Source organism: Eptesicus fuscus, chromosome 8 (assembly GCF_027574615.1).
Source record: "Eptesicus fuscus isolate TK198812 chromosome 8, DD_ASM_mEF_20220401, whole genome shotgun sequence".
NCBI lineage: Eukaryota > Metazoa > Chordata > Mammalia > Chiroptera > Vespertilionidae > Eptesicus > Eptesicus fuscus.
Genome location: NC_072480.1, coordinates 74,938,706 through 74,963,676, shown reverse-complemented (window position 1 = coordinate 74,963,676; position 24,971 = coordinate 74,938,706). Strand labels below are relative to the sequence as shown.

At 42.3% G+C, this 24,971-nt stretch overlaps 1 protein-coding gene across 2 annotated transcripts in view; it reads left to right on the top strand.

Annotated features, from left to right (window-relative positions):
• Nucleotides 1-6,286: 6,286 nt before the first annotated feature.
• Nucleotides 6,287-24,971, top strand: part of TUBGCP3 (tubulin gamma complex associated protein 3) — an 86,487-nt gene continuing 67,802 nt past the window's right edge. For both annotated transcript variants that reach the window (XM_028148815.2, XM_008143924.3), the window contains exons 1-3: nt 6,287-6,569; nt 17,498-17,605; nt 22,319-22,386. In XM_028148815.2, coding sequence (XP_028004616.1) covers nt 6,494-6,569; nt 17,498-17,605; nt 22,319-22,386 — 252 coding nt within the window. In that variant the 5' untranslated portion in view covers nt 6,287-6,493. The remainder of the gene's footprint in view (nt 6,570-17,497; nt 17,606-22,318; nt 22,387-24,971) is intronic.

Sequence of the window (24,971 nt, the reverse complement as noted above, 5' to 3'; positions counted from 1 at the left end):
ATCATTGATTACTACTATTGAAATTATTTTACATGTTTAGGCCTTTTGCTACTTTTCAAATGATCTTTGATTAATTTTTAGGATATGAAATAATTCAATATTCACATGTGTGGAATGCTGAATTAGGTTTCATTTTTAAATAGATTTAGTGTGATAAAATGAATCTCTCTGTTGGTCTTTCTAATGTAATCTTGAAAAAATTCAAATATTGACATCTACTAATAGACCTTCCATAACCTCTGGTATAGATATGACTTTCTTCTTTCTTTCTTTCTTTCTTTCTTTCTTTCTTTCTTCCTTCCTTCTTCCTTCTTCCTTCTTCCTTCTTCCTTTCTTCTTTCTTCCTTTCTTTCTTCTAGCTATGATTTTCAAATACTCCCCAGGTACTTAAAAAAAAAAAAAAAAGCTTGTAAGGTAAAAAAAATGTTCATTTTACCTAATAATGAGAAAACTGAAATTTGAAGTAATAACATCTAGTAGCAAGATTTGAACCGAAGGCTTTCTGAAGAACTTTGCAATATGCTTGGCTGCCTCTCACTTTTTCTTATTGATGGCAGAGTGGAACAGTCTTGCAAGCATTCTGAAAATGAGATGGACTATTCCAACAACAGCTTTTTTCAGTAAAGCAAAGATTTAGGACTAGTATACGAGAGACGTATTTGCAGAATTATGAAAATTGTGTTATTAACATAACGCTTATTAGATTTATTCTCTAAGCCAATTGATCTGATTAAGCTGCAATTCCAGTGTCTCAGGGCAGCAATTCAGATCCTTTGGCCAGCAGAGGGCAGCACTAGTCTGGCTCATGGAGGATGGTCCCAAGCAGGATCAACATCATCCTGACCTGACTCGACCTGGTGAAGCTCATCTCAGGCCCCTGAGGGGCACTGGTGGCCTGGCTCTATAAGTCATGAAGGGTCTAGTGGGCATGAGAATAGAAGAAGGGTGCCCTTTCTTCTTCTCCAGGCTTCCTCCCTCGTCCTCTGCATGTTTACAGAATGAAGAAAAAAGTTGGGACAATTCTGAACCAAATACACATTTTCTCAAGTAACTCATTCCACATAGTGATCCTGTCAGTAACCGATAGTGCAGTTTTTTTCTGCATCAAACACATTAATTGCTGTCTTCAGAAGTATTTCTGACTGTATGTCCTGCAGCAAAAATTACAAATGCTTTCCTGGAAGCTAGATGAAATTACAAAAAAATCTTAAATTTTTATGCAACATGCCAGTGACTTTTGGGAAGAAAACTGTGCTCACCAGGGGGAAAAAATGCTGTGCTTAAAAAAAACAAACCACACAAAGAAATAGCAGCTTTGTGACAAGGTAGAAGTCAATTGGTAAATATTTTTTAATATACAATTTTATATTGAGTTTTTATCTCTTAATTTTAATAGTATTAAAATAAGAAGTATTAATATACTTATAGACCATTATTATTCAAATAGAGATTTAAAAATTAAATTTCAATTGGTAACATTTTCGATAAAGACAAAGAGCGATTGTCTGCTCCACATTCATGACTTTACAAGTGGAATTTTGGAAATAGAGCTTAAGCAGTGACTTTTTTTTGGCCTGGAAATCTGTTAGAGGATCCTAGGGAGAAATGCTAATCTGAATAGAAAAGTTAGACAGTTTGACAATTAAAATAAGAAGGTTGGAGTGTACATTTGGAACAGAGCAAGCAAACAAAATTCCCATCAAGCAAGCAAAACCATTTTCTTTCCTTTCCTCCCTTCTTCTTGGTCTTCTTTCCTTACTCCTTCCTACCTGCTTTGCTTTCCTGAACGTATTACTTTTGACCCCACTAGAAACACCTCGTGCACCATTGCTCTTTTACATCAGTCGTGCTAGCTCCTCTCTCCCCTCCACCCCTTCTGTTAAGAGGCAGAAGGATTCTTGACCGGACTCTATAAACCAAAGATGAAAAAGTTAAGCGCGATACATTTGTGAATGGTATTAACATTTTGGGTTGTTATGTTGAACTCCTAGTAGCTTCTGAGCTTAGGACCAAAGCAAAATAAATTTACAAAATAAAGATAATTCATAATTAAATAAAATGATCAGGAAAGAACAAAGACTAGCCCGGTCTGAGGTGAGGTAAATTCTGAAACAACCTGCACATAAACACAAGGACAGCCTTGGAAACTGCAAAGATGTAACACAGCCGTTACCTTGGAGTGTAAATCTGTGACTGCTGATGGAGGAGCCTGACGTGTAACAAAATTAATAAAATACTAGCTTTGTTTTTCCGACTGGAAGGCAGGCTGGGAGAAAGTAAATGATTTGCCTTGGTAAGTAGCAGGGCCACCCTGTCTTTGGTTTCAGTGTTCTGCCTGTCCTTTAAATCTGTTGCTTTGAAATTGCAAATTGAGTTTGCACACAATGGACTTTAGAATGCAGACCTTCCCTTGGGGATATCTACACGGTAATTTTATTTTATTTACCTTATATACTGGCTGTTAATTTAGTAAGGGGTTGTCTAAGGGTGTAATTAGTGTAAGTTAAAGAGTGAATGTGTGAAACACAGGACAGAGGCATTTGGTTTTGATTCTGTGCTTCATATGCTATAGACTTGCCTTTTCTATTCCAGCTGTCTCTTTAAAAACACATTAGACGGATTTTATGGAGAATGAACCAACAGTAGTGGTCGTGCATGACAGGGCTCTCGTCCGTTCAGTTGTTTTGTGAGGCACAGCAAATATAAAAACGTGACAAAGGACAAATGTTGTTCTCTACTCTGCAGAGGTGCCCTGGATTCTGCCGCTGCCAAGGTAATTTATAATAGATAATTATAGAAATAAATGAGCCGTCCAGTCACTCATGTGCTTCAAATCAATCACTGAGCACAAAGCTCCATGCGTGGTGGGGAAGGGGGCGTGAAGAGCCTCATTCAATGCCTGTGAGGACTCCGCTCACCGCGAGGGCTCCTGGAAGAGTTTGCAGCTGAAGGTTTTGTGGGCAAAAGAGGCTCCCTATCTCCTTCACATTATTAACTCGGTGAAGCATTTGCTCAAGCAAAAGGGCAATAAGCACTCTAATCATCCGTAAAACTAATTAACTTCTTTTTTCCCCCCGAATGTCTTATCAGATTTCTCCTTTGTAGCTTTCTTCCAATTCCTCAGGACTCAAGGGCTCGAGAGTGGTTATCAAAAAATGTATTAAGCAATCAAAAGTGTCTTTGAAGGAGGGTGCCTTTGCAGTCCTGAAAAGCTCCAGTCTCAGAGGCTTGCACCATGGATTTGAACCCTGGGTCTTCCCCCAGCTCTCATCTTAGATGGGCTGTTTATAACTTTAGCTTGTAGTTTCCGCTTCTGTAAAACGGGGTGAACAGCAGTGACCTTGTGAAGTTGTTATGAAGATGAGAGATGTAAGTATACTGTGCTTGACCCAAAGAGCAGCTAGCACGACTGATGTAAAACAGCAATGGCGCATGAGGTGGTTCTAGTGGCCAAACAGAAGTGTGTGACCTGCGACGTGGAGGACACAGCATCCCTGCGGATTTGTCCCTGAGAGGCCTGGGAGTCAGGAACTGGACAGAGATGGTCTGGGTCCCAGAATTTTATAAGGCTTATTTGGCACATGGTAAATCCTTCAATGGAAATCAAACAATGTTACGGGCAAGTCTGGTCCAGTGAGTGCTTTAACAGGTTTATAGGCCCTGACAGGAGAAGACCCCTAAGCCCACTGCATTTGCCTGGGGATGACGAGGTGAGGGTGGAGGGGATAGAGGAGCTAATCAGGAGGGTCTGTCCAACTGTAACTTCAGTGTGACTTCAAATGTGTTGTCCTGTCCTTAATCTTGAGGTAGGTTTAATCTTCCATGCAAATTAGAACCTGGCCCATGCCGACCTCAGAGCCCTACATGCTCAAAGCACGCAACAGCCTTCACCATTTGCTCTCAGCTCATTTACTCCTCACCACAGTTCTTTTTATATAGAGAATTCATCTATCCCTACGCCAGCCCCAGACAACAGCATATGAACATTCAACCAGTTTATGAGTGAACTGTGAAGATAAAGTTCACAGTAAGTGCACTATTAAATGAGGGAAATATGAGAAGTGACAAGATAAGAGAAGGATTAAAATATTAGCCATAAAATTCTGTGCCCAAACAAAGATATTTCATCACCATTATGAAAAGCCATTTGTATTCTTTTTGTTGTTGTAGTGTTTTAAAATTAATTAAAATACTTTTAGAATCAAAGAGGCAATGCTGCCCTAGCCTGTTTGGCTCTGTGGATAGAGTGTTGGCCTGTGGACTGAAGGGTCCCAGATTTGATTCTGGTCAAGGGCATGTGCCCAGGTTGTGGGCTCAATCCTCAGTAGGTGGTGTGCAGAAGGTGGCCAATCAATGATTCTCTCTTATCACTGATGTTTCTATCTCCCTCTCCTTCTCCCTTCCTCTCTGAAATCAATAAAAATATATATTAGAAATAAATAAAGAGGCAATATTCCAGTTGAACACCATACTAAAAAACGTAATATGTTTCAAACATTCTAAGTATATAATTCTAAGTAACAAAAACAATACAGGCAAAAACAATTATAGAAAAGAGGGGGGTAGTGGCTTTCCTTTGCTAATGTGGAGAGATAGGTGGATGCAATATTTAAACCCAGTGATATTTAGAGGAAAGCCTTGTCCAAAGTTAACCTTTGAAAATCAATTTCAATTTTAAAAAAGAAGAAACACTACATACTCAAAACAAGATAACAGAAAGGACAGTGGTTCAAAAGACTTCTTGACTTTAAAGTAATTTATTCATCTACTTACGATGGTTAAATGACATTTTCCTGAAATATATGACTTTCCAAAGCCTAATTGAAGTTTCTTTCTGTTGATCTGATGTCAGAACAATAAATCATTATGATCTCAAAAAAGAAAAGTTAATCTTAATGTATAAAATATTTGTAATTTGAAAGGTTGTACACTAGTTTTAGTCAATCAATCAGAACATCTTATATTATAAAAGCATAATATGCAAATTGACTGGATGGCAGAATGACCAGTCGCTATGATGTGCACTGACCACCAGGGGGCATACCCTCAATGCAGGAGCTGCCCCCTGGTGCTCAGTGTGCTCCCATAGGGGGAGCACTGCTCAGCCAGAAGGTGGGCTCATGGCTGGTGAGCACAGCTGCAGCAGCAGGGAGCAGGCCTAAGCCATCAGTCAGACATCCCATGAAGGCTCCCAGACTGCCAGAGGACGAAGGCCAGGCTGAGGATCCCCCCCCATCCCCCCCGAAACTCAGAGTGCACGAATTTCATTTTAGTTTTAGTCAATCAGAACATCTTTACAATAACTCAGTTGGGTACTGATAAACTCCCATGTCTTCTGAAGGCTGAGGCTTGGAACTAGAACAGCTCTTCCACTACATCTCAAAAGGCCCCCTTTAAAGTACCATCTGACATCGCTGAGTTCCAGCAGGATGCCTCATGAGGGGTGGTCCTGTTTGTAAGATTGGGCATTCTCCTCTCACCCTGGAAAGTGAGATGTAGACATTTTTTTCCTACTCAGCTCACTTAGTTGTTGAAAGGTGATTTTTTTTTTTCTGTTATTGTTCAGGTCATCTAGAGATTTAAGTTCTTTTTATCTTAATCCCCAAATTCCTGGAAAGAAATTTAGGTTGGTCCAAGGTGGGATAATGTACTGTAGCTTCCAGGATCCCACACCTTGATCAGTTAATGTGTGTATTGCATCATTTGTTCTGAATTGGGCAGTTCTCAGCACCTGTGGGTTTTCTCCCACTCACGTTTAAGTGTCTAGAATTGTCTTTAAAATGACTTGCAATTGCCTGTTTATCCCTTTCTCTTTGGGCCTTTCCTTTCTCTTCATCTGACTGCCTCCAATGACTTCTTACCTGGGATTAGGAGAGTGAGGAATGGGGATAGGGGATGGTAAGAAACCACACACTGCTCTTGTGAAATGCTGGATAATGTCAGTGCCCAACCAAATGTTAAAATTATAAGATCCTGTATATCTTTAAACAGACTTCTTACACCAAACGTGTGACTCCAAAAAATGACTTTTTTTTTTTTAAATTATGGACTATTAAAGCGCTACTGGGCACCAACCAGTTTCACAGCAAGTCAGTGACCGCACTTTTGGGGTCTGAGCACCTGGAGCAACCCGTGCAGGGCGCAGCTGGGGCGGTTGGTACCGGAACTTTGCGGGCCAGGCGGCGGTGGTCGGAGGAACGCGCGGCGACAGCGCGGGGAACCTTTAGGCCAGCGCACGGGCGGCCCCGCGCGCCCGGAAGAAGTGGGGCATTGTGGGAAGCGCCCGCAGTTTCGGCGGGTTCCGTTAAAATGGCGCCCTTGTCGCCGGCGGTTCCCGCGGGGCCTTAGGTTTTTGGGGACACCCGGAGGCTGTGGGGCACGTGGCGGGCACAGGCTGCGGGGCACGGCGGGGCCTCCTGGGCGCGCCGGCCTCGAGGCTGGCGGGCTCGGGCCGGCGGCTCCGCGGGGCCCCCGTGGGCAGTCTCCGGCGAGGATGGCGACCCCCGACCAGAAGTCGCCGAACGTCTTGCTGCAGAACCTGTGCTGCCGGATTCTGGGCAAGAGCGAAGGTAGCGGGGCTGGGCCGGGCGGCTCGGGGTCCGAGGCGGGTCTTGGAGGCCGCTCCCTGCGAGTGCAGTTCGGCGGCATCCAAGGCGCTGGCGGGGCCATGGCAGGGCGGCCCTAGGCTCCGCAGGCCGGCAGTAGCGGAGCCGCGAGGGGCGCGGCCGGCCGGTGCTGCTGCCTCCCGGCAGAGGGAGGGGAGGTCCGAGGGCCGGGGTCCCCCGGGGCAGAGGGAAGGAGGGCAGGGCCTGGCGTGGCCTGAGTCACCGCTTCCCTCGCGCTCTGATTCCGAGAGTGAAGCCTGGGAAGACGTCAGCTCGCGAGCCGCGTCCACCTTCTCTAGAGTCCCAGGCCGGGGCAGGGCGCTTCCGCGATTATTTGCGGGGGGGAGAGCGGTGGGCTGGTCCCAGTCACGCATCTGTGACAGCGCTGAGTGCCGCCGCGGAGGGGATGTCAGGTGGGAGTGGCCACGTCAGTTTCCCCTTCCCTTAGGAAAGTATAGCAGATAATGAGTGGGATGCGAAGTGGGTGCTTACGACCTTTACCTGCCATGTTTTTCTATAAAGGGCTGAGGGTTGGATTTAATATAAAGCGATTTCTGGAGAGTTCATATAGCGAACGAATACTGCTACCCAAACCTAGTTCTGTACAGTATGTAAAGCCATTCTGTGGTCGTGGTACTGTTAAAAAAAAAAAAAGGCACTGTATGTCGTTTCTTGATAATTTTTTTTTTTTTTTTTTGGCGGGAGGGAGTGGGGATGCACCATGAAGGCATTTTCTGGGTAATCGTAGCAACTGGGTTACTTATTCCTTAAGCACCATAATGTGGAAAAGAAATCGTGCAGTGTTTGCGAGACGACTTTAAGCAAAATTACGTTTAAAATAGTGGGACAGTATTTTGACCTTTCATGATTTATGACAGTGTACATACTTTATTTGATGTTCTGTGATCATGTTATGGGCAAAAGATGACTTTCTTTGGTCAGTCTATTAAATGGCACTGACTTCACATATATGTTGCTACTTATGTGAAGTTTCACTCTGTCAAGAAATCTTCGGGCATCCCAACCCCCAGGCACTCTGCTAGGTGCTGGTGAGGCAGAGCTACACAGACAAGTCTTTCCTCTTGCACGATAGTGGAGACCTGATAAAGTACTAGGTAAATGTATAATGTTAAGCAGTGATAAGTGCTGTGATAAAACTAAAGTAGTGCAAAGGGATGTTGAGGGAAAGCCTCTGAGGAGATATTTAAACACAGACCTGAATGGAGTGAGGGTGGGCCCTGTGAACATCTGGGGAGGGTTCTGGGTAGAGGGTGCAGTGGCCATGTGATGGGTGTGAATGTGTGGTGTGGTCTTCTGTGTGTCCTCTGAGTTACCTATCAGACTTGAGCTAAGATTGTTGGTTATGACTCACTCACTTTAACACCAGTGTTTGCATTATACCGGTGGATCTTAAATTGTTCTCCAAGGATAAACCACACATTCGCGTTGTCACAACTGGACTTAGGAGGCACTCACGAGGTAGCATGATGTTTCTGAATTTTAAAAGAAGTTAAATTTGAGCCTTCTTTTGGTTGACTTAGTTTCTTCTCTTCAAGGAGGTTGAAACACTTTATCTTTAGCAGAGTGCTGCATCTCCACTTAGAATTGTGTCTTGCCAAAACCGGTTTGGCTCAGTGGATAGAGTGTCGGCCTGCGGACTCAAAGGTCCTGGGTTCGATTCCGGTCAGGGGCATGTACCTTGGTTGCGGGCACATCCCCAGTAGGGGGTGTGCAAGAGGCAGCTGATCGTTGTTTCTCTCTCATCGATGTTTCTAACTCTCTATCCCTCTCCCTTCCTCTCTGTAAAAAATCAATAAAATATATTAAAAAAAAAGAAGAATTGTGTCTTAAGTTAAGAATAAATAGGCTTTCTAAGATATTCTGAGGGGATCTTCTCTGAATAAAATATAAAATCCATTCAAGATGATGCTCTGGACAGCTAGGGTTGTTGATCATTATATTTATAACTAGAGGCCCGGTGCACGAAATTCGTGCACGGTGGGGGGGGGGTGTCCCTCAGCCCAGCCTGCACCCTATCCAATCTGAGACCCCTCGAGGGATGTCCGACTGCCCGTTTAGGCCCGATCCCACCAGGCAGTCGGACATCCCTCTCACAATCCAGGACTGCTGGCTCCCAACTGCTCGCCTGCCTGCCTTCCTGATTGCCCCTAACTGCTTCTGCCTGCCAGCCTGATCACCCCCTAACCGCTCCCCTGCCAGCCTGATTGATGCCTAACTGCTCCCCTGCCAGCCTGTTTGCCCCTAACTGCCCTCCCCTTCAGGCCTGGTCCCCCCTAACTGCCCTCCCCTTCAGGCCTGGTCACCCATAACTGCCCTCCCCTGCAAGCCTGGTCCCCCCAATTGCTCTCCCCTGCAGGCCTGGGTCCCCCACAACTGCCCCTCCCTGCAGGCCTGGTCACCCCCACCTTCCCTCCTCTGCCAGCCAGGTCACCCCTAACTGCCCTCCCCTGCAGGCTTGATCACCCCCAACTGCCCTCCCTTGCAGGCCTGGTCCCTCCCAACTGCCCTCCCCTGCTGGCCTGATCGCCCACAACTGCCCTCCCTTGCAGGCTGGTCCCTCCCAACTGCCCTCCCCTGCTGGCCATCTTGTGTCCACATGGGGGCAGGATCTTTGACCACATGGGGGCAGCCATCTTGTGTGTTGGAGTGATAGTCAATCTGCATATTACTCTTTTATTAGATAGGATGGAGGCCTGGTGCATGGGTGGGGGCCAGCTGGTTTGCCCTGAAGGGTATCTCGGATCAGGGTGGGGGTTCCCTTGGGGCATGGGGCGGCCTGGGTGAGGGGCCTGTGGTGGTTTGCAGGCTGGCCACGCCCCCCGGTGACCCAAGCAGAGGCCCTGGTATCGGGTTTATTTATCTTCTACAATTGAAACTTTGTAGCCTGGAGTGGAGCCAAGTCTTCTGTTTGCTCCGTGGCGGCAGCCATTTCTGTTGGGATTTATGTATCTTCTATAATTGAAACTTTGTAGCCTGGAGTGGAGGCCTAGGCCGCCAGGGCTGCAGAAGCTTGGCTTCCTCCATTGCCAGGGGCAACCCTAGCCTCCTGTTCTTCCAGCTCTGTGACTGCCGCCATTTCTGTTTGGATCTATAATTGAAACTTTGTAGCATTGAGTGGAGGCCTAGGCTGGCAAGGGCAGGTGGAAAGCTTGGCTTCCTCCATTGCCGGGGAAACCCAAGCCTCCCTCTTGCTCTCTGTGGCTGCAGCCATCTTGGTTGGGTTTATTTGCATATTTGCTCCTGATTGGCTGGTCGGCGTGGCTTGTGGGTATAGTGGAGGTACGGTCAATTTGCATATTAGTCTTTTATTAGATAGGATTCCAAATACTGCTATTAATAAAGACTTTACAAGTATTTAATAGCTTGCCTTGTCCTATTTTAATTTGTCCTACCTTAGCAAAGGAGCAATATTAATTGCTGCCTTTATAATTTTGACATTAAATTTTTTTCTTTTCATTAGTGTGTATTTTATCTGTTAACTAAGTAGAATATTGGATCAATTTCTTAATTTTTTAATGACGTTACAATTTGCCTTATGCTTTTGTAATATATTGCTTTTTTAATACTATGAAATTGGGGCATAATAGACACTTGTTACTTTTAATGTGAATTTTATGAGTCAATTTTTTGTATAGATAATTACAACTTTTTTTTACAGTTGGTTTCAAGAGATTCAGAAACAAAGCACCTACCTTAAATAGTGCTTGACATTTTTATAAAGTTGTATAACCATTATTTTCTACTTTTTCCAGCTTATAACAGCTGTCACTTTGTTTGAAACACATTTTGCCAACCAGTGACAGGAAAATTCTCTCTCCACATCCCTGCCCCTTCCCCAGAGCACATTTAACTCATTATATCTTTGGAAACAATTTGCTTGATGTTATAGTGTTTCAACTCTGTCAGAGGCAATACTCCTTTTCATACTTTGTAATTCTCATTCTAGCTGGGAGAAAAAGGAGAAATAAAGGAATTATTAAGTATTTCAACATAAATGGCCTCTCTGGTACTTGTCACACAGTGTATCCTTGAATTCAGAAGCTTGGCAGGAGTATTACCTGTTTCCCTTCCCAGGCTCCTGATAATCACCCACCCCTCACACATTCCAAGAGCACAATGGAGGTGAAACTATAATACATTCTTTTGCTACTTTATGGTCAAAACATTGAATACTTTAATTTTTAGCTTGGATTAAGCCAGATCATCAAAGGTCTCCTCATTTGGAGCTCTTGTTGAAATGACTTCAGCTTTTATGGTTTGGATTTTAAAATCCAATGGCATTGTCCTCCTTTGAGGAACAGTGCACCACATAGCTCTGTGAATCCTAATATTGTGTCATTTTCACTGGTTTCTTTCGCTTTTCACAAGGCAGGCTCTACCTTTCTTAAAATTCACTTTCTTAGAGAGGCCTCCCCAACCAACCTATTTCATGAAGTCTTCCCTGTAATTTGCCACCATGGTGTCCTGCTTATTTCCTTAGTAGCTCTTATCACAATCTTATTACCTTCTGTATTTTTTTGCCTCCTCTCCTCCCCCACCCCCCTTTTTTGGTATTCTCATTAAGGCTGCATTGTTGACCACTATTTCTCTTCTATTCTTGGGGCCTGTGGTGTTTGGCATATAGTAGGTGCTTAGAAATTATTCATTGAATTACAGATTGAGTTTAGTTATACTTAAAAGCTGAACGATATTTTGGTAGTATTAAACTAGAAATTTGTAGTTGACATTGTTTGATATTTCACACTTTAATCTCTGATGGTAGGTTCAATAAACAAAGAACAATTGCCTCTGCTAATTTTTTTAATAGTCTGGATTTTGTGTGTCTACTTTTGAAACATAGGATAGATAAGTTTGGTTTAAGAAATAGCAGGTGGATTTTTCATATATTTTCTAATCAGCAGGAAAGAGAGACTGGAAATTTGGTTGGCAGGCAGGTAGGGAAATTGAAGTGTGGCTGAAGAGGTGGACATGAAATAATATGCATACTAAAGGTGTAGAGGAAATGTAGAGGCCAAGGAAGAGGAGAGAATTTCTGTTATTGAGGAATTTTGAATTTTTGGTAAAAGAAAATTCATAGGTTTATGAAACTTTTGGAGTGAGGATTTTTATTTTATACTAGAGGCCCAGTGCACGAATTCATGCACCACTGGGGTCCCTTGATCTCACCTGCGGGATCGGGCCAAAACCAGCTCTCTGATATCCCCCGAGGCATCCCGGATTGCTAGAGGGCACAGGCCAGGCCGCGGGACCCAACCGGTGCATGATCGGGGCTGGGGAGGGATGTGGGAGGTTGGCCAGCTGGGGAGGGACCATGGGAGGGCTCCAGGGCATGTCTGGACTCTTGCTCAGTCCCGATGGGTCGGACCCCAGCAGCAAGCTAACCTACCGGTTGGAGCGTCTGTCCCCTGGTGGTCAGTGCACATCATAGTGACTGGTCGACTGGTCCACTGTCTGCCCCCTGGTGGTCAGTGCACATCATAGTGAGCTGTTGAGAGGCCTTGGCATATCATTAGCATATTATACTTTGATTGGCTGAACAGCTGACCAGATGATTGGACACTTAGCATATTAGGCTTTTATTATATAGGATAGGATACTTGAGTATGTTGTTAATGAATTATATTTTTGTAGAACTCAGGGTCATGTTAATTTAAAAATTAAATAATTTTACAAGCAGCCCTTTTAAATGAGCCATTTTCAATGACACTTTTAATATTTATAAAATTAATATATACTCAGTGTAGAAGCATATACTCAGTGTGGAAAGTATAAGAAAGAAACTAAAAAATACCCCTAATCCTATGACTCCACTAAAGCATTTTAGATTATTTCCTTTTGCTCCCCCCCTTGTATGCATTCACCATGTACATATTGGACACAGTCTGTTGATACAGTGGTGTTTAAGAAAGATTCTGTGTGTATGTGTGCATTCTTGTGTGCGATTGTGTCTGCTGGAGCTAGGAAGGCATTTTGAGAAGGTGACATTTAAATAGAGAACCAAATTAAGCAATGGAATAAATCCTGGAAAGATGTAGAACAGTGTCTCAAGGTTCTGAGCTGGAAATGAGTGTGGTGTGCTCAAGGAATGACAAGACCACAAAGTGTGGCATGGCTGGAAGAGGCAGGAGATGATATTGGTGAAGTAGCAAGGGGCCAGATTATGTAGGCCAAGCATGTCAAACTCACATATTTTTGCAGCCCAGCCAATATAATGGTATGTAAGAAACATTTATTTTTATTTTTTAAAAAATATATTTCATTGATTTTTTACAGAGAGGAAGGGAGAGGGATAGAGTGGTAGAAACATTGATGAGAGAGAAACATCGATCAGCTGCCTCCTGCACACCTCCTACTGGGGATGTGCCCGCAACCAAGGTACATGCCCTTGACTGGAATCGAACCTGGGACCTTTCAGTCCGCAGGCTGATGCTCTATCCACTGAGCCAAACCGGTTAGGGCTGTAAGAAACATTTTAATAAAAATTGCATGACTTAATTTTTATAGTATCCTGTTATACATAATAATAACGAACTACAATGTTCGCTAATGACTGATTATTATAACCATGCTGCATTCATTTCCATTATGCACCTTATGCGCCGGCGCACCATTCTCTCCACTAATAGTAGCAGCGAATATTTCCGCAGCCGCTTGCCACGTCATTATTCTTGGACTGACTTGTTTGGTGTGCACAACAGGAAATATTTTGCTTTTGGAGAAAAAGAAAAATACGTTTATTTGTGTTACGCTTATTAATTTGTGCAGTTATTCAGTGTCTGGTAAGTTAATGTTCAAGAAAAATAATAATTTTTATTAAAATGTTCTGTTATTTTATGTTAATGATTACTTATTTATTTCAGCCCTTTGTATTCAGCATGTCTCTATCAAAATAAACCTACGTTTCTATGAAAATTGAAGCTTTTGCTTTTTTGTGGCCCACATGAATGTAAACCTTGTTTATTTGGCCTGTGTTAGCCTTTGAGTTTGACATGTTTGATGTAGGCTGTCCTCAGGAGTTTGGATTGTATTGTAAGTGTGAAGGGAGGGTTTGAGTAGAAGTATGATAGTATTGACTGTCTTAAAAAGATCACTCTGACTGTTATGTGGATAATTTACTCTAAGAGGGGGGTAAATGTAGAATCAGCTACTTAGGAGACTTACTGCAGTTGGATAGTAGCTATGGAATGATCATATTTGGGATATACTTTTAGAAGTAAAGTCAAGAGTATTTACTGATATGAATAATTGTTTAAGAGTGTGAAATGTCTTTATTTTCTTTTTCTCCCTAATCCACATGCTCTTGAACTATCAATCAGATATATAAATTTTGGTTTGACGTTGTCTTCCTCTGTCCACTCTGAAGGTATTCCTTCATTATTGATGAGAAGTCTGATGTTAATCTGATTCTTACTGCTTTGCAGTTATATCTGGACTAAACGGGCAGTCGGACATCCCTCTCACAATCCAGGACTGCTGGCTCCCAACTGCTTGCCTGCCTGCCTTCCTGATAGCCCCTAACTGCTTCTGCCTGCCAGCCTATCAACCCCTAACCACTCTGCTGCTAGCCTGTTTGCCCCCAACTTCCCTCCTCTGCCAGCCTGGTCACCCCTAACTGCCCTCTCCTGCAGGGTTGATCACTCCAACTGCCCAACCTTGCAGGCTTGGTCCCTCTCAACTGCCCTCCCTTGCAGGCCGGGTGCCTCCCAACTGCCCTCTCCTGTTGGCCATCTTGTGGTGGCCATCTTGTGTCCACATGGGGGCAGGATCTTTGACCACATGGGGCAGCTATATTGTGTGTTGCAGTGATGATCAAACTGCACATTACTCTTTTATTAGATAGGATAGAGGCCTGGTACAGGGGTGGGGGCCAGCTGGTTTGCCCTGAAGGGCGTCCCGGATCAGGTGGGGGTTCCTTTGGGGTGTGGGGCGGCCAGAGGGAGGGGCCTGTGGTGGTTTGCAGGCCGGCCACACCCCCTGGCAACCCAAGCGAGGCCCTGGTATCTGGAATTTATTTTCCTTCTACAATTGAAACTTTGTAGCCTGGAGCGGAGTCAAGCCTGGGGCTCCCTCCAAGGCAGGCAGCCATTTGTGTTGGGGTTATAGTTGAAACTTTGTTGCCTTAAGCGGGTGGGCCCGGCCAGGGTGTGGGGAAAGCTTTGTTTCCCCTGTTGCCGGCGGCAACCCTGGCCTGCTCTCTCAAGCTCCATTCTGCCGCCATTTGTTTGAATTTGTTTACCTTCTATAATTGAAACTTTGTAGCTTGAGTGGAGGCTTAGGCCTGGCAAGGGCAGGCGGAAAGCTTGGCTTCCTCTGTTACCTAGGAAACCTTGCTCTCTGTGGCTATAGCCATCTTGGTTTGGGTTAATTTGCATGCTCGCTCTGATTGGATGGTGGGTGTGGCTTGTGGGTGTGTCAGAGGTATGGTCAATTTGCATATTTCTCTATTATTAGATAGGATTGGGCTGCTGTGGCTCTGACAATTTCTCAGACATTAACAATTGTTTTTGATGACCTTGACAGTTTTGAAGATTGAAAGTCAAGTATTTTGTATAATGTCTCAATTGGGATTTGTCTGATGTTTTTCTCGTGATTAGACTGGGTTTATGTGTGTTTGGGAGGAAGATCCCAGAGGTAAAGTGCCCTTCTCATTGTATTGTATCTGGAGTACACAATATCAAGGCGGCTCATTGCCATGGATCTTGATCACTTGGTTGAGGTGGTATTTTTCAGGTTACTCTACTGCGCAACACTCCCCTTTTTATACTCTTGGGAAGGAAGCTACTGTGCAGCCAATAATTAAGGAGGGGGTGTTAATGTTTTATACACCTCCATGAGGGGCTAGGATCTACAAAAATTTTTTAGCCTTTATTTTTAAAATTTATGTGGTATCAGTGGTAATATCCCTCTTTCATTCCTAAGTTTGTTTCTTTTCTTATTTTTCTTGGTTACCAATTTATGTTTCTCAATTCTATTAATTATTTTTGTTTCACTGATTTTTTTCATATTTTTGTTTTAAATTTTATTGATTTTTTTGCTCTTATTTTTATTATTTCCTGATGCTTACTTTAAATTTAATTTGCTTTTCTTTTTCTAGACTTTATTGTATAAGCTTATATTATTGATTTGAGACCCATCTTCCATTTTAATAAAAGCATTGTATATTATAAAGTTTCCTCTAAACACTGTTTTAGCTGTATCCCACACATTTTAATGTGTTGTATTTTCATTCACTTCATAATATATTCCAATTTCCCTTGAGACTTTCTGTGGCCAATGTATTAAGTAGTAGTGGATTAATTGACTTCCAAATATTTGAGGATTTTTTAGATAACATTCTGTTACAGATTTTTAAGTTAATTCTAATATTGATAGAGAACATATTTTGGATAATTTCAGTTATTTTACATTTAATACGGCTTATTTTGTGACACCCCCCCCCCCCCAAATGTAGTTTGCCTTGAGGAGTGTTCCATGTGCATATGAAGAGAATGACCTTGACCTTTGTTGATGGATGGAGTTTTCTGTAACTTAGATATAGTTGGGTGTTGTTGTTGTTGTTTTTGAAGTCTATATGCTGGCTCACTCTCCCATCACTTATTTTTCTGACTACCAAGAACCCACTTCTCACAGTGGAGTCTGTGGGCTGGGGTTTTAGTTTTGTTACTGGTTTTTGTTTGGTGTAGGATTTGGCAGCACACTGCAGGGCGGTTTAGTGGGAAGGTGGAGCTGGGTGTAGGAATTTTCACTCCCAATGTGGAGGTGGGGTGGGGAGGGGGCTGGATCCTTAATGTTTAGTCCTCTACTTTTACTTCATATTCTTTGCTCTCTTGGTGTTCCATCCAGACCCTGTTTGGTTTGCTTGGGTAGGGCAATCAGCAGTTGTCTGGTTGTATGGAATGGGGTAGAGGATCAGGAGTCAGTTTTCTATCCAGACTTTCAGCCAGTCCTCCTTCTACCCTACTTCATCTACATCTTCTGAGGTACTGAGTTCCCTTTCTGGAGCCTCCCTGGGCTACTTTGTTTCTTGGCCTTTGTCTCCCCTAACCCCCTTACCCCAGCAGGCATGGAGCTTCAGGTCTCACTGTCCTCCTGAATCAGTTCCCACCAACCCATTTGCTTTCCAGCTTCTCACATTTTGTTGACTTCTCTTTTGTGTTGTTTCTGCCTTGTTTTCTTTGCCCTTATTGATTTAAGACTTAAATAACACAAACAAACTTTAGCCCTGGCTTGTGTCTCTCGGTTGGAGCATTGTTCTGTGCACGTGAAAGGTTGCTGGTTCAATTCGTGGATTAGGGCACATACCTAGGTTTTGGGTTCAGTCCCTGGTAGGGGCGCATATTGTGACTTTTCCTGTTCCTTTAAAAAAAATGATTATCAGTCCAATTCGTTTTCTATCTCTTAGAATTATTTCAGATTATCTGGCCTGCTGCTGTCTCCCTTTCTTATTTTATAGAACTGTTATTTAGTTTATTTATTCATTTTGTTTTGATTTTTTAAAAGCTTTTCCACCCTCTCATTTTAAAATCTTGGGAAGGTGGAAGGTAAGTACATGTGCCCAGTCCACTGTATTGAACTGGAAGCTTCAGGTGATCAAAGTGATTGGCATGCAACAGACCAAAGAATTTCTGAGGGAAGCGGGTGGGAAGATTAACCAAAGAATTTATATGCATTATGCATAACCATGGACAGACAGTAGTGCAGTGAAGACCAGGAGAGGGGTAGGGAGTGGGGTGGAGGGGATCAATGGGGGGAAAAAAGGATACATCTGTAATACTTCCAACAACAAAGATAAATCTTTAAAAATTAAAAAAAAACCTTCAAGACAAAAAAGGTGATTGGCAATAATTTGCATTCTTTTATTTACCTTTCAGCTGATGTAGCTCAACAGTTCCAGTATGCTGTGCGAGTTATTGGCAGCAACTTTGCCCCAACTGTTGAAAGAGATGAATTTCTAGTTGCTGAAAAAATAAAGAAAGAACGTACGTATTCTTCCTAAATGTTTCATGTGTTGGATTCGTGAACTTGTCAAACCTTAACACACACACACACACACACACACACACACATACATACACACACACACACGGTGGGGCAAAAGTGGGTTTACAGTTGTTGGTATGGAAAATAATACATTAATAAAAAATAATACAATAGTAAACTCACAACTGATAACCTACTTTGCCCCACCCTGTATGTAGTTCCTAAGGCACTATTATCTATTTATCCATATCTATTTATCCATATGTTTCTATGTATGTGTGTGTGTGTGTGTGTGTGTGTGTGTGTGTGTATATATATATATATATGTGTGTGTGTGTGTGTGTGTGTGTATGTTAAAAATAAAGACAACTCAATTCTGTCTTTTGTTAGAACATAGTGCAAGAGGATTGTTTAAATACTATTATAACAACATAATTTGGTTTAAGAGTGTGAGGAGATAAAAGGATTTAATATAACTTCCTGCTATCTTGTGATTTGCAGTATTTAATGTAATGCACCTTTTGACCAGATAACATAGAACAGTATCTTGGCAATAAACAGCTTTTAGTGAGTCAAATATTGCTTCTATTAATTGTCAACATTCAAACTTATAGTACTTTAGAATTTATTATGTGAACTTTTTAATTCTGAGGTGATACTGAAAGCTTTCTTGAACGTTGTTACCTTAGAGAAAAAAGCTTTCCACTTATTAGCAGTTGGTTACTAATGCATTCTTTGTAAGGTGGGGCTCTGCTCTCTCTCTGTACCATGGAGTATCTAAAGGAGGGAGGCTTTGAGCATTGGGACCCATTATTGAAAATTGCTCTTGTCGGGGCTGGAGAGTTGTTTTTCTCTGGTAGCCAGTTCCCCACTCCTCAGTTTTCTGGGCAGTCTGAGTCAAGCTCCATTCGCTTGAAAAGCAGCTACCTTGAAAGTCAGTGGTTTTCCTACTGGGGCCTTGCTCTTAAACTGCCCAAATGAAAAGGGCTTTGGCCTTATTTCTAAGTGTGCTGGCAAACAGGTAATGACATCTTCTAGGAGATCTGTTCTTGGCACAGTTTCCCACCTTAGCTGTTGCATTATTAACTGTATTTGGCCAGTGATCTGTGTGGATGTCCTTTTTCAGAACTGTGTAACTGAGCTGGATAGTGAGGTAGCAGGTGGTAGAGTTGAGGCTGGGGCATGTGAGTAACTGGATCTGGCCATGTTTAGAGGTTGATGAGCAATGCAAGTCTGAAATGATGATTCTGCTAATGTGAGTCACTTAGTGTGTATGTCTTATTTAAGGTAGAGGGGTAAAAATGCAGTATTTATCCTGCTATTAACTTATAAGAACTTATTTTCCTTTCTTATTATAAAGCTTATATATAATAACACTGTATTCTTTTCTTAAACCCTGATGATTATTACATTCTAGATTATTTTTACATTTTAGGTTATTTTATATTTTATTTTACTTTATTTATTTTTTGAAAATTAATAAATAATTTATTAATAAAACATATGGATAAATAGATAGTGCCTTTACAGAGAGGAAGGGAGAGGGATAGAGAGTTAGAAACATCGATGAGAGAGAAACATCAGTCAGCTGCTTCCTGCACACCCTCTACTGGGGATGTGCCCGCAACCAAGGTATATGCCCTTGACCGGAATCAAACCCGGGACCCTTCAGTTTACAGGCCGACGCTCTATCCACTGAGCCAAACCAGTTAGGGCAGGTTATTTTGTATTTTAGATTATTAGTGAGAACTCCATCTATTTATTGGATACTATATTAACAGACCAATCCCTTTACAAATTTACATTCCAGGTCTCCTGGTGAGCATGCTACACATAAGTGTAGTAGCTAAAAAAAAGTTTGAAATTCAGAGTTAGAGAACTGGCAGCTACATTGTTGCAGTGAATATGGCAAGGAAGTGTTGGAATTTCCTTTTTTTAAGAAGAAAACACTAACCATGTACAATCTTTTTCCTGTGTATCTTCTGTGTTTTTGAAATAAGACTTGCTGTATATTGACACAGTTTGCCTCTCTGCCAATTCCCACCAGGTTTCCACAGCTTCTGTTAGGTACCCCTGCCATTATCCTCCCAGAGTCCCCAGCACTGATGTAGCCCAGCTATAGTTCATAGAGTGTTATTGATGGCCCTGTAGTGTAATGGTCATCATTGATTTATCATTTTTCAATAATTCTTACACATAGTTTTTATAGTTTAATGTTTTTGAAATTTGATTAGTTTTTAAAAAATATATGTTTTTATTGATTTTAGAGAAAGAGGAAGGGAAAGGGACAGAGAGTTAGAAACATTGTTGAGAGAGAAACATCGATTGGCTGCCTCCTGCACAACCCCTGCTCTGGGGATGGAGCCTGAAACCCGGGCAAGTGCTTTGACTGGGAATCAAACTGGTGAACTCTGGGTGCATGGGTCAACACTCAACCACTGGGCTACACCAGTCAGGCTGAAATTTGGTTAGTTTTTGATAGATTAGTTGAGTTATGGTAGTGCTGTTCTCTGGAATAATATAAAAAAGTTAAATTTTCCATTTTATGTGGCTCACTTGAAGTATGAAATGCTAATCTATACTAATAAATGGGTAATATGCTAATTAGACCGGGTCAACCGGACATCTTCTGGATGTCCGACTTCCTTCTGGACAGTTAGCGGGCGACCAGTCTGGCAGGGGGCAGGTAGGGGGTGACAGGGCCAGCAGGCAGGTAGTTTGTGGGGGGACCAGGCCAGCAGGGGGGCAGTTAGGTGGGGACCAGGCCGGCAGGGGACCAGTTAGGGGGCGATCAGGCCGGCAAGCTGAGACAGGGGCGATCAGGCAGGCAGGCAAGCAGTTAGGAACCAGAGGTTCCCAGATTGTGAGAGGGATGTCCTGGATTGGAGAGGGTGCAGGCTGGGCTGAGGGACACGCCCCCGCCCCGTGCACAAATTTCATGCACCAGGCCTCTAGTCTATATAATAAAAGCCTAAGCGACCAGAACAACTGGTTGCTATGATGGGTACTGACCACCAGAGGGTAGATGCTCAACGCAAGAGCTGCCCCCTGGTGCTCAGTGCGCTCCCTTGGGGGAGCGCTGTTCAGCCTGAAGCCAGGCTCACGGCTGATGAGTGAGCTGAGCGGATAGGAGCAGCAAGCAGGCGGGCGGTAAGGAGCGAGCATCCCCTGAGGGGTCCTGGACTGTGAGAGGGCGCAGGCCCAGCTGAGGGACGCACCCCCCCCCCCCAGTGCACGAATTTCATGCACCGGGCCTCTAGTATGTTTTATATTGAAACAAATTGCAAAACTCATCATGTGTGATAAAATTTAACACCTATTAGTTTCTTAATTTTTCACATTGGTGAGTGGAGTACATTCTAACTCAAGGTGTGTTTTGCTATGTTTAGCAATCTATTAGATGGAACTTTTCTTTTTTTGGTAAATATTCTGTGTTCATTTTTATTTGTATTGGTTTTGTTGTCCTGTGACTGATTTTATATCAGGCATTAGTGTCAGTCTCATTCTATAGAAAGAACATTACTTATTTAATTTCATGGTAGTGTTTACTTGGAGTATTTTTTATGTAAGCTTTAAAAGATAGTAAAGTATATTAAATTTTAATTGCATTAGTTTTGTTAAATGCATTTTGTAGGAATACATTTTAAAGATAGTTTTACCTTTTGGCATAGGAAGACTTGAAAGTGCAGATGATGTAACCTCTGGTATGTGATTCATATAACCAGTACATGATACCAGCACCATTTCCTAGCTAATAAATATGAGAGAGTATTGAATGTAAAGTCAGTCATTGTCTTTCTAAAAATGAATTTGAACATTCAAAGCTCAGTGAGTTTAGCTGATGAAATTTTAAGAAAGCAGTCCTACTAAGTTGGAATAAATAAGCACAAAGGTTACTTGGAGAAGCTCTAAGCTAGCTTTAAAAAATGGTGCCTTTTCTCGTGGGTGTAACAGTTTCTTAGAGAGGCACTTGTGCGTAGATGGTGCATGCAGTATTATAGACGTGGGTGAGTGGGGTCTCCTCCCTCAGGGATCCAAATCCTTTGTGTAGTCTTCTTCATGGAACAGAGTAGAGCACGGACTTCTCATTTGTAATCGGCGCTTTAGAAAATTTGTAAGTGTAGTGGCAAGCATCTGAAACGCTTATTAATAGAATAATTAGTGGGTGAAAATTAGCTAGTAAGCTGTTTTGATTTTTATTTTGAAATACTAATTGGCTATTTTGCCGTATGTGTTAACAAAAATGCTTTGAATGTATAGTTTTAAGTCAGACTATTATGAACAGTATATTTTTTTGTTACTACCCTTTGAATTTAGGGTTCCAAAGATATTTTCACTTCACATCCCTCCCTCCAGATAGCAATTATTAACTATGGTAGTTAAACTGATGGTAAGAAAAACTACATTGTACTGTTTGTTAATATTTGTAGATAGAAACTAAAAGATCTCATCATTTCTTTACTTGAGCTAATTTTTACATAAACTATTTAATTCCAGTCTAAAGTTGTCCATATTTTCCAAATGTCAGAGAGATTATATGAATTGACCAAATTCACAGAGCTGAAATGTCACTCATTGTCTAGTTTTTTTGATTCTTAAGTTCAGGATTCTTTTCATACTCGAGTTGTCTTTTACTAAAGGTGAAGTAGTATCATAAAAATGAATTTTGCTGTATGTGATTAATATGCTTATTTTCTTTTCTAACTTTACAGTTATTCGACAAAGAAGAGAAGCAGATGCTGCACTGTTTTCAGAACTCCACCGAAAACTTCATTCACAGGTATTCACAAGTATTCTGAAAGCCATGAGGCTGTGAGAGTGATCTGCAAACATCTGAACATTTTTCTGTGATATCATTAAACTTTTCTGTATTGAGTGATGGCTTTTAATTGTGGATGGAGTTTGCTTTTTAAGAGATTTTTAATGTTAGAAGTAAGTTTTAGCTGGATTTAGTGATACATTGCTTATAGAGATGAAAAAAAGCTACATTGGGAAAGTAATCAGACTTACATACACAATAAGTATGTTTTACAGAAACCTTAAATCTGTTACTGGGAGGAAGCACATTGGTATAGCAGCAAAAGCTTATCTTGTTGATAAACTACATTGTTTATCAGATCCTAATTTGTACTGGTACAGTGAATAATTTAAAAATTGATTTTGAACATTTTGTGATTGGATGTTGATACTTGCACACAGTGGTTTTTCTAACCTGCTATTTTTATAAAAGACTGCCAGCCTATACACCAATAAATTAATTGAATAATAGGGTGAGATTTTTGTGATCCTAGTTCATCTAGCTGTCTCTACTCTTTTATGGAGAAGAAAGTTAAATCCAGAGAAGTTTAATACTTTGCTTAACAAATATTACAGCAGTAAAAATCACTGAATTGCACCTAAGGCTGCTTGTAATTAACTCATTATTTTTCAGGTCTTTTTGTTTATTTGTAAAAATAAGTTTAATTTTTTTTGCTGACCACTTTGATTCCTTAATTCAACTTGATTTACCTAGATTCACTGTTTTAATTATGCTTTTTCATCTTTGATAATATTTACTTTGCTGGTAGTAGTTCTTACCTCCTTCACCACCTCTTGTTTCCCTGTCCCTGTGCGGTTGCATCTCAGTGTGCAGTCCCTCTATCAAACGCTCTGCAGCAGACTGATCCTGACTGTTGAATTACCTATTCTTCTATGTTAAAAAAAAGTTGACACCACCTTTAAATATGTTGCTTACTAATTTTTATGTGCACAGTATTTTTTTTGTTTTTTGTTTTTGGTACTTTCTCCACTCTCCATATCTTTGTTTTTTTGAAACAGCTGAGGATCTAACACAGGTAGAATGTCTGCCGTGTTCTTGATGCCTACTGGGCATTTTTATGTAGGCACTCCTTAGGAAACACTCACAGGGGTTTGCAACGGCATCCGGGAACTGAGAGGATCATACTTTAAAGACTTCATACCTCTAGGAGTCCATGCACATCCACCCACATCAAACCTGCTTCTCTTTCCATGTTCTCCCTGTTGATGAATGATAATACCATTCATCGATTGTCGAAGACTAGAAATCTGGATGTTATTTTGACTCTACCGCTCTCCCCAAATTTGATCTGTTCCCAAGTTTTATTGATTGTTTCTCTTAGTATGCCTCTTATCTGTTCCTATGGAGTCAGGCAGACCTGGGTTTAAATCCTGACCTAAAGCTTTGTGGTTAAGTTGTTTAACCTATACCTCCGCTTCATTTATTTATGGAAAGAAGAGAATAAAGCTGTGTCTCAGTGTGGTTGTAATGATTATGGGATATGATGTCTGTAAGGACTTGTCCCAGCAGGCCTCCTTTAAATGACAGCTGCTGATGACTAACTGCCCTCTAACTCTTAAAGGAAACGGGATTGGTAGAGAGCAGCTCTTTGGAGATAAACAGACAAGGTTTGGCCCCTTGGTCCTGTGCCCCAAAGGAGTCATTTAAGCCCCAGAGGCTCAGCTTATAGGGTTTGTCACAGTTACCTTAGCAGATAGTCAGAGAATCCCAGCTCATCCTCTGGTCATTTCCCCTCCAGATAACTGCCATTTACTAAGGAGGGCCTCTTTGTCTTGGCTTTATCTCCCCTGTAGTCCATTCTCCGTGGGATTGTCAGTAAGTGGATCCATTCCCCTTCATGGAATCCTTCAAAGGCTGCCTATTGTCTTCACCTTAAAAATCCAAATTTCTTGTTACAGCATACAAGGCACCCTTTGATCTGATCCTTCATTAATTTTCAGTTTCTATTCTCATGTCTGGCTTCAGCAAAATTTCTTTCTTTCAGTTCCTTGAAGAAGCCATGCCTATCCCCCTTTTATGCCTTTGCATCACCCATTTTTCTTTCTTTTTTTATTAAATATACTAGAGGCCCAGTGCATGAAATTCGTGCATGGAGGGGGGTTGTCCCTCAGCCCAGCCTGTACCCTCTCCAATCTGGGACCCCTCAGGGGATGTCCGACTGCCCGTTTAGGCCCGATCCCTGGGATCGGGCCTAAAGGGGCAGTCGGACATCCCTCTCACAATCCAGGACTGCTGGCTCCCAACTGCTTGCCTGACTACCTTCCTGATTGCCCCTAACCGCTTCTGCCTGCCAGCCTGATCACCCCCTAACCACTCTGCTGCCAGCCTGTTTGCCCCCAACTTCCCTCCTCTGCCGGCCTGGTCACCCCTAACTGCCCTCTCCTGCAGGGTTGATCACCTCCAACTGCCCTCCCTTGCAGGCTTGGTCCCTCTTAACTGCCCTCCCTTGCAGGCCAGGTGCCTCCCAACTGCCCTCTCCTGCTGGCCATCTTGTGGTGGACATCCTGTGTCCACATGGGGGCAGGATCTTTGACCACATGGGGGCA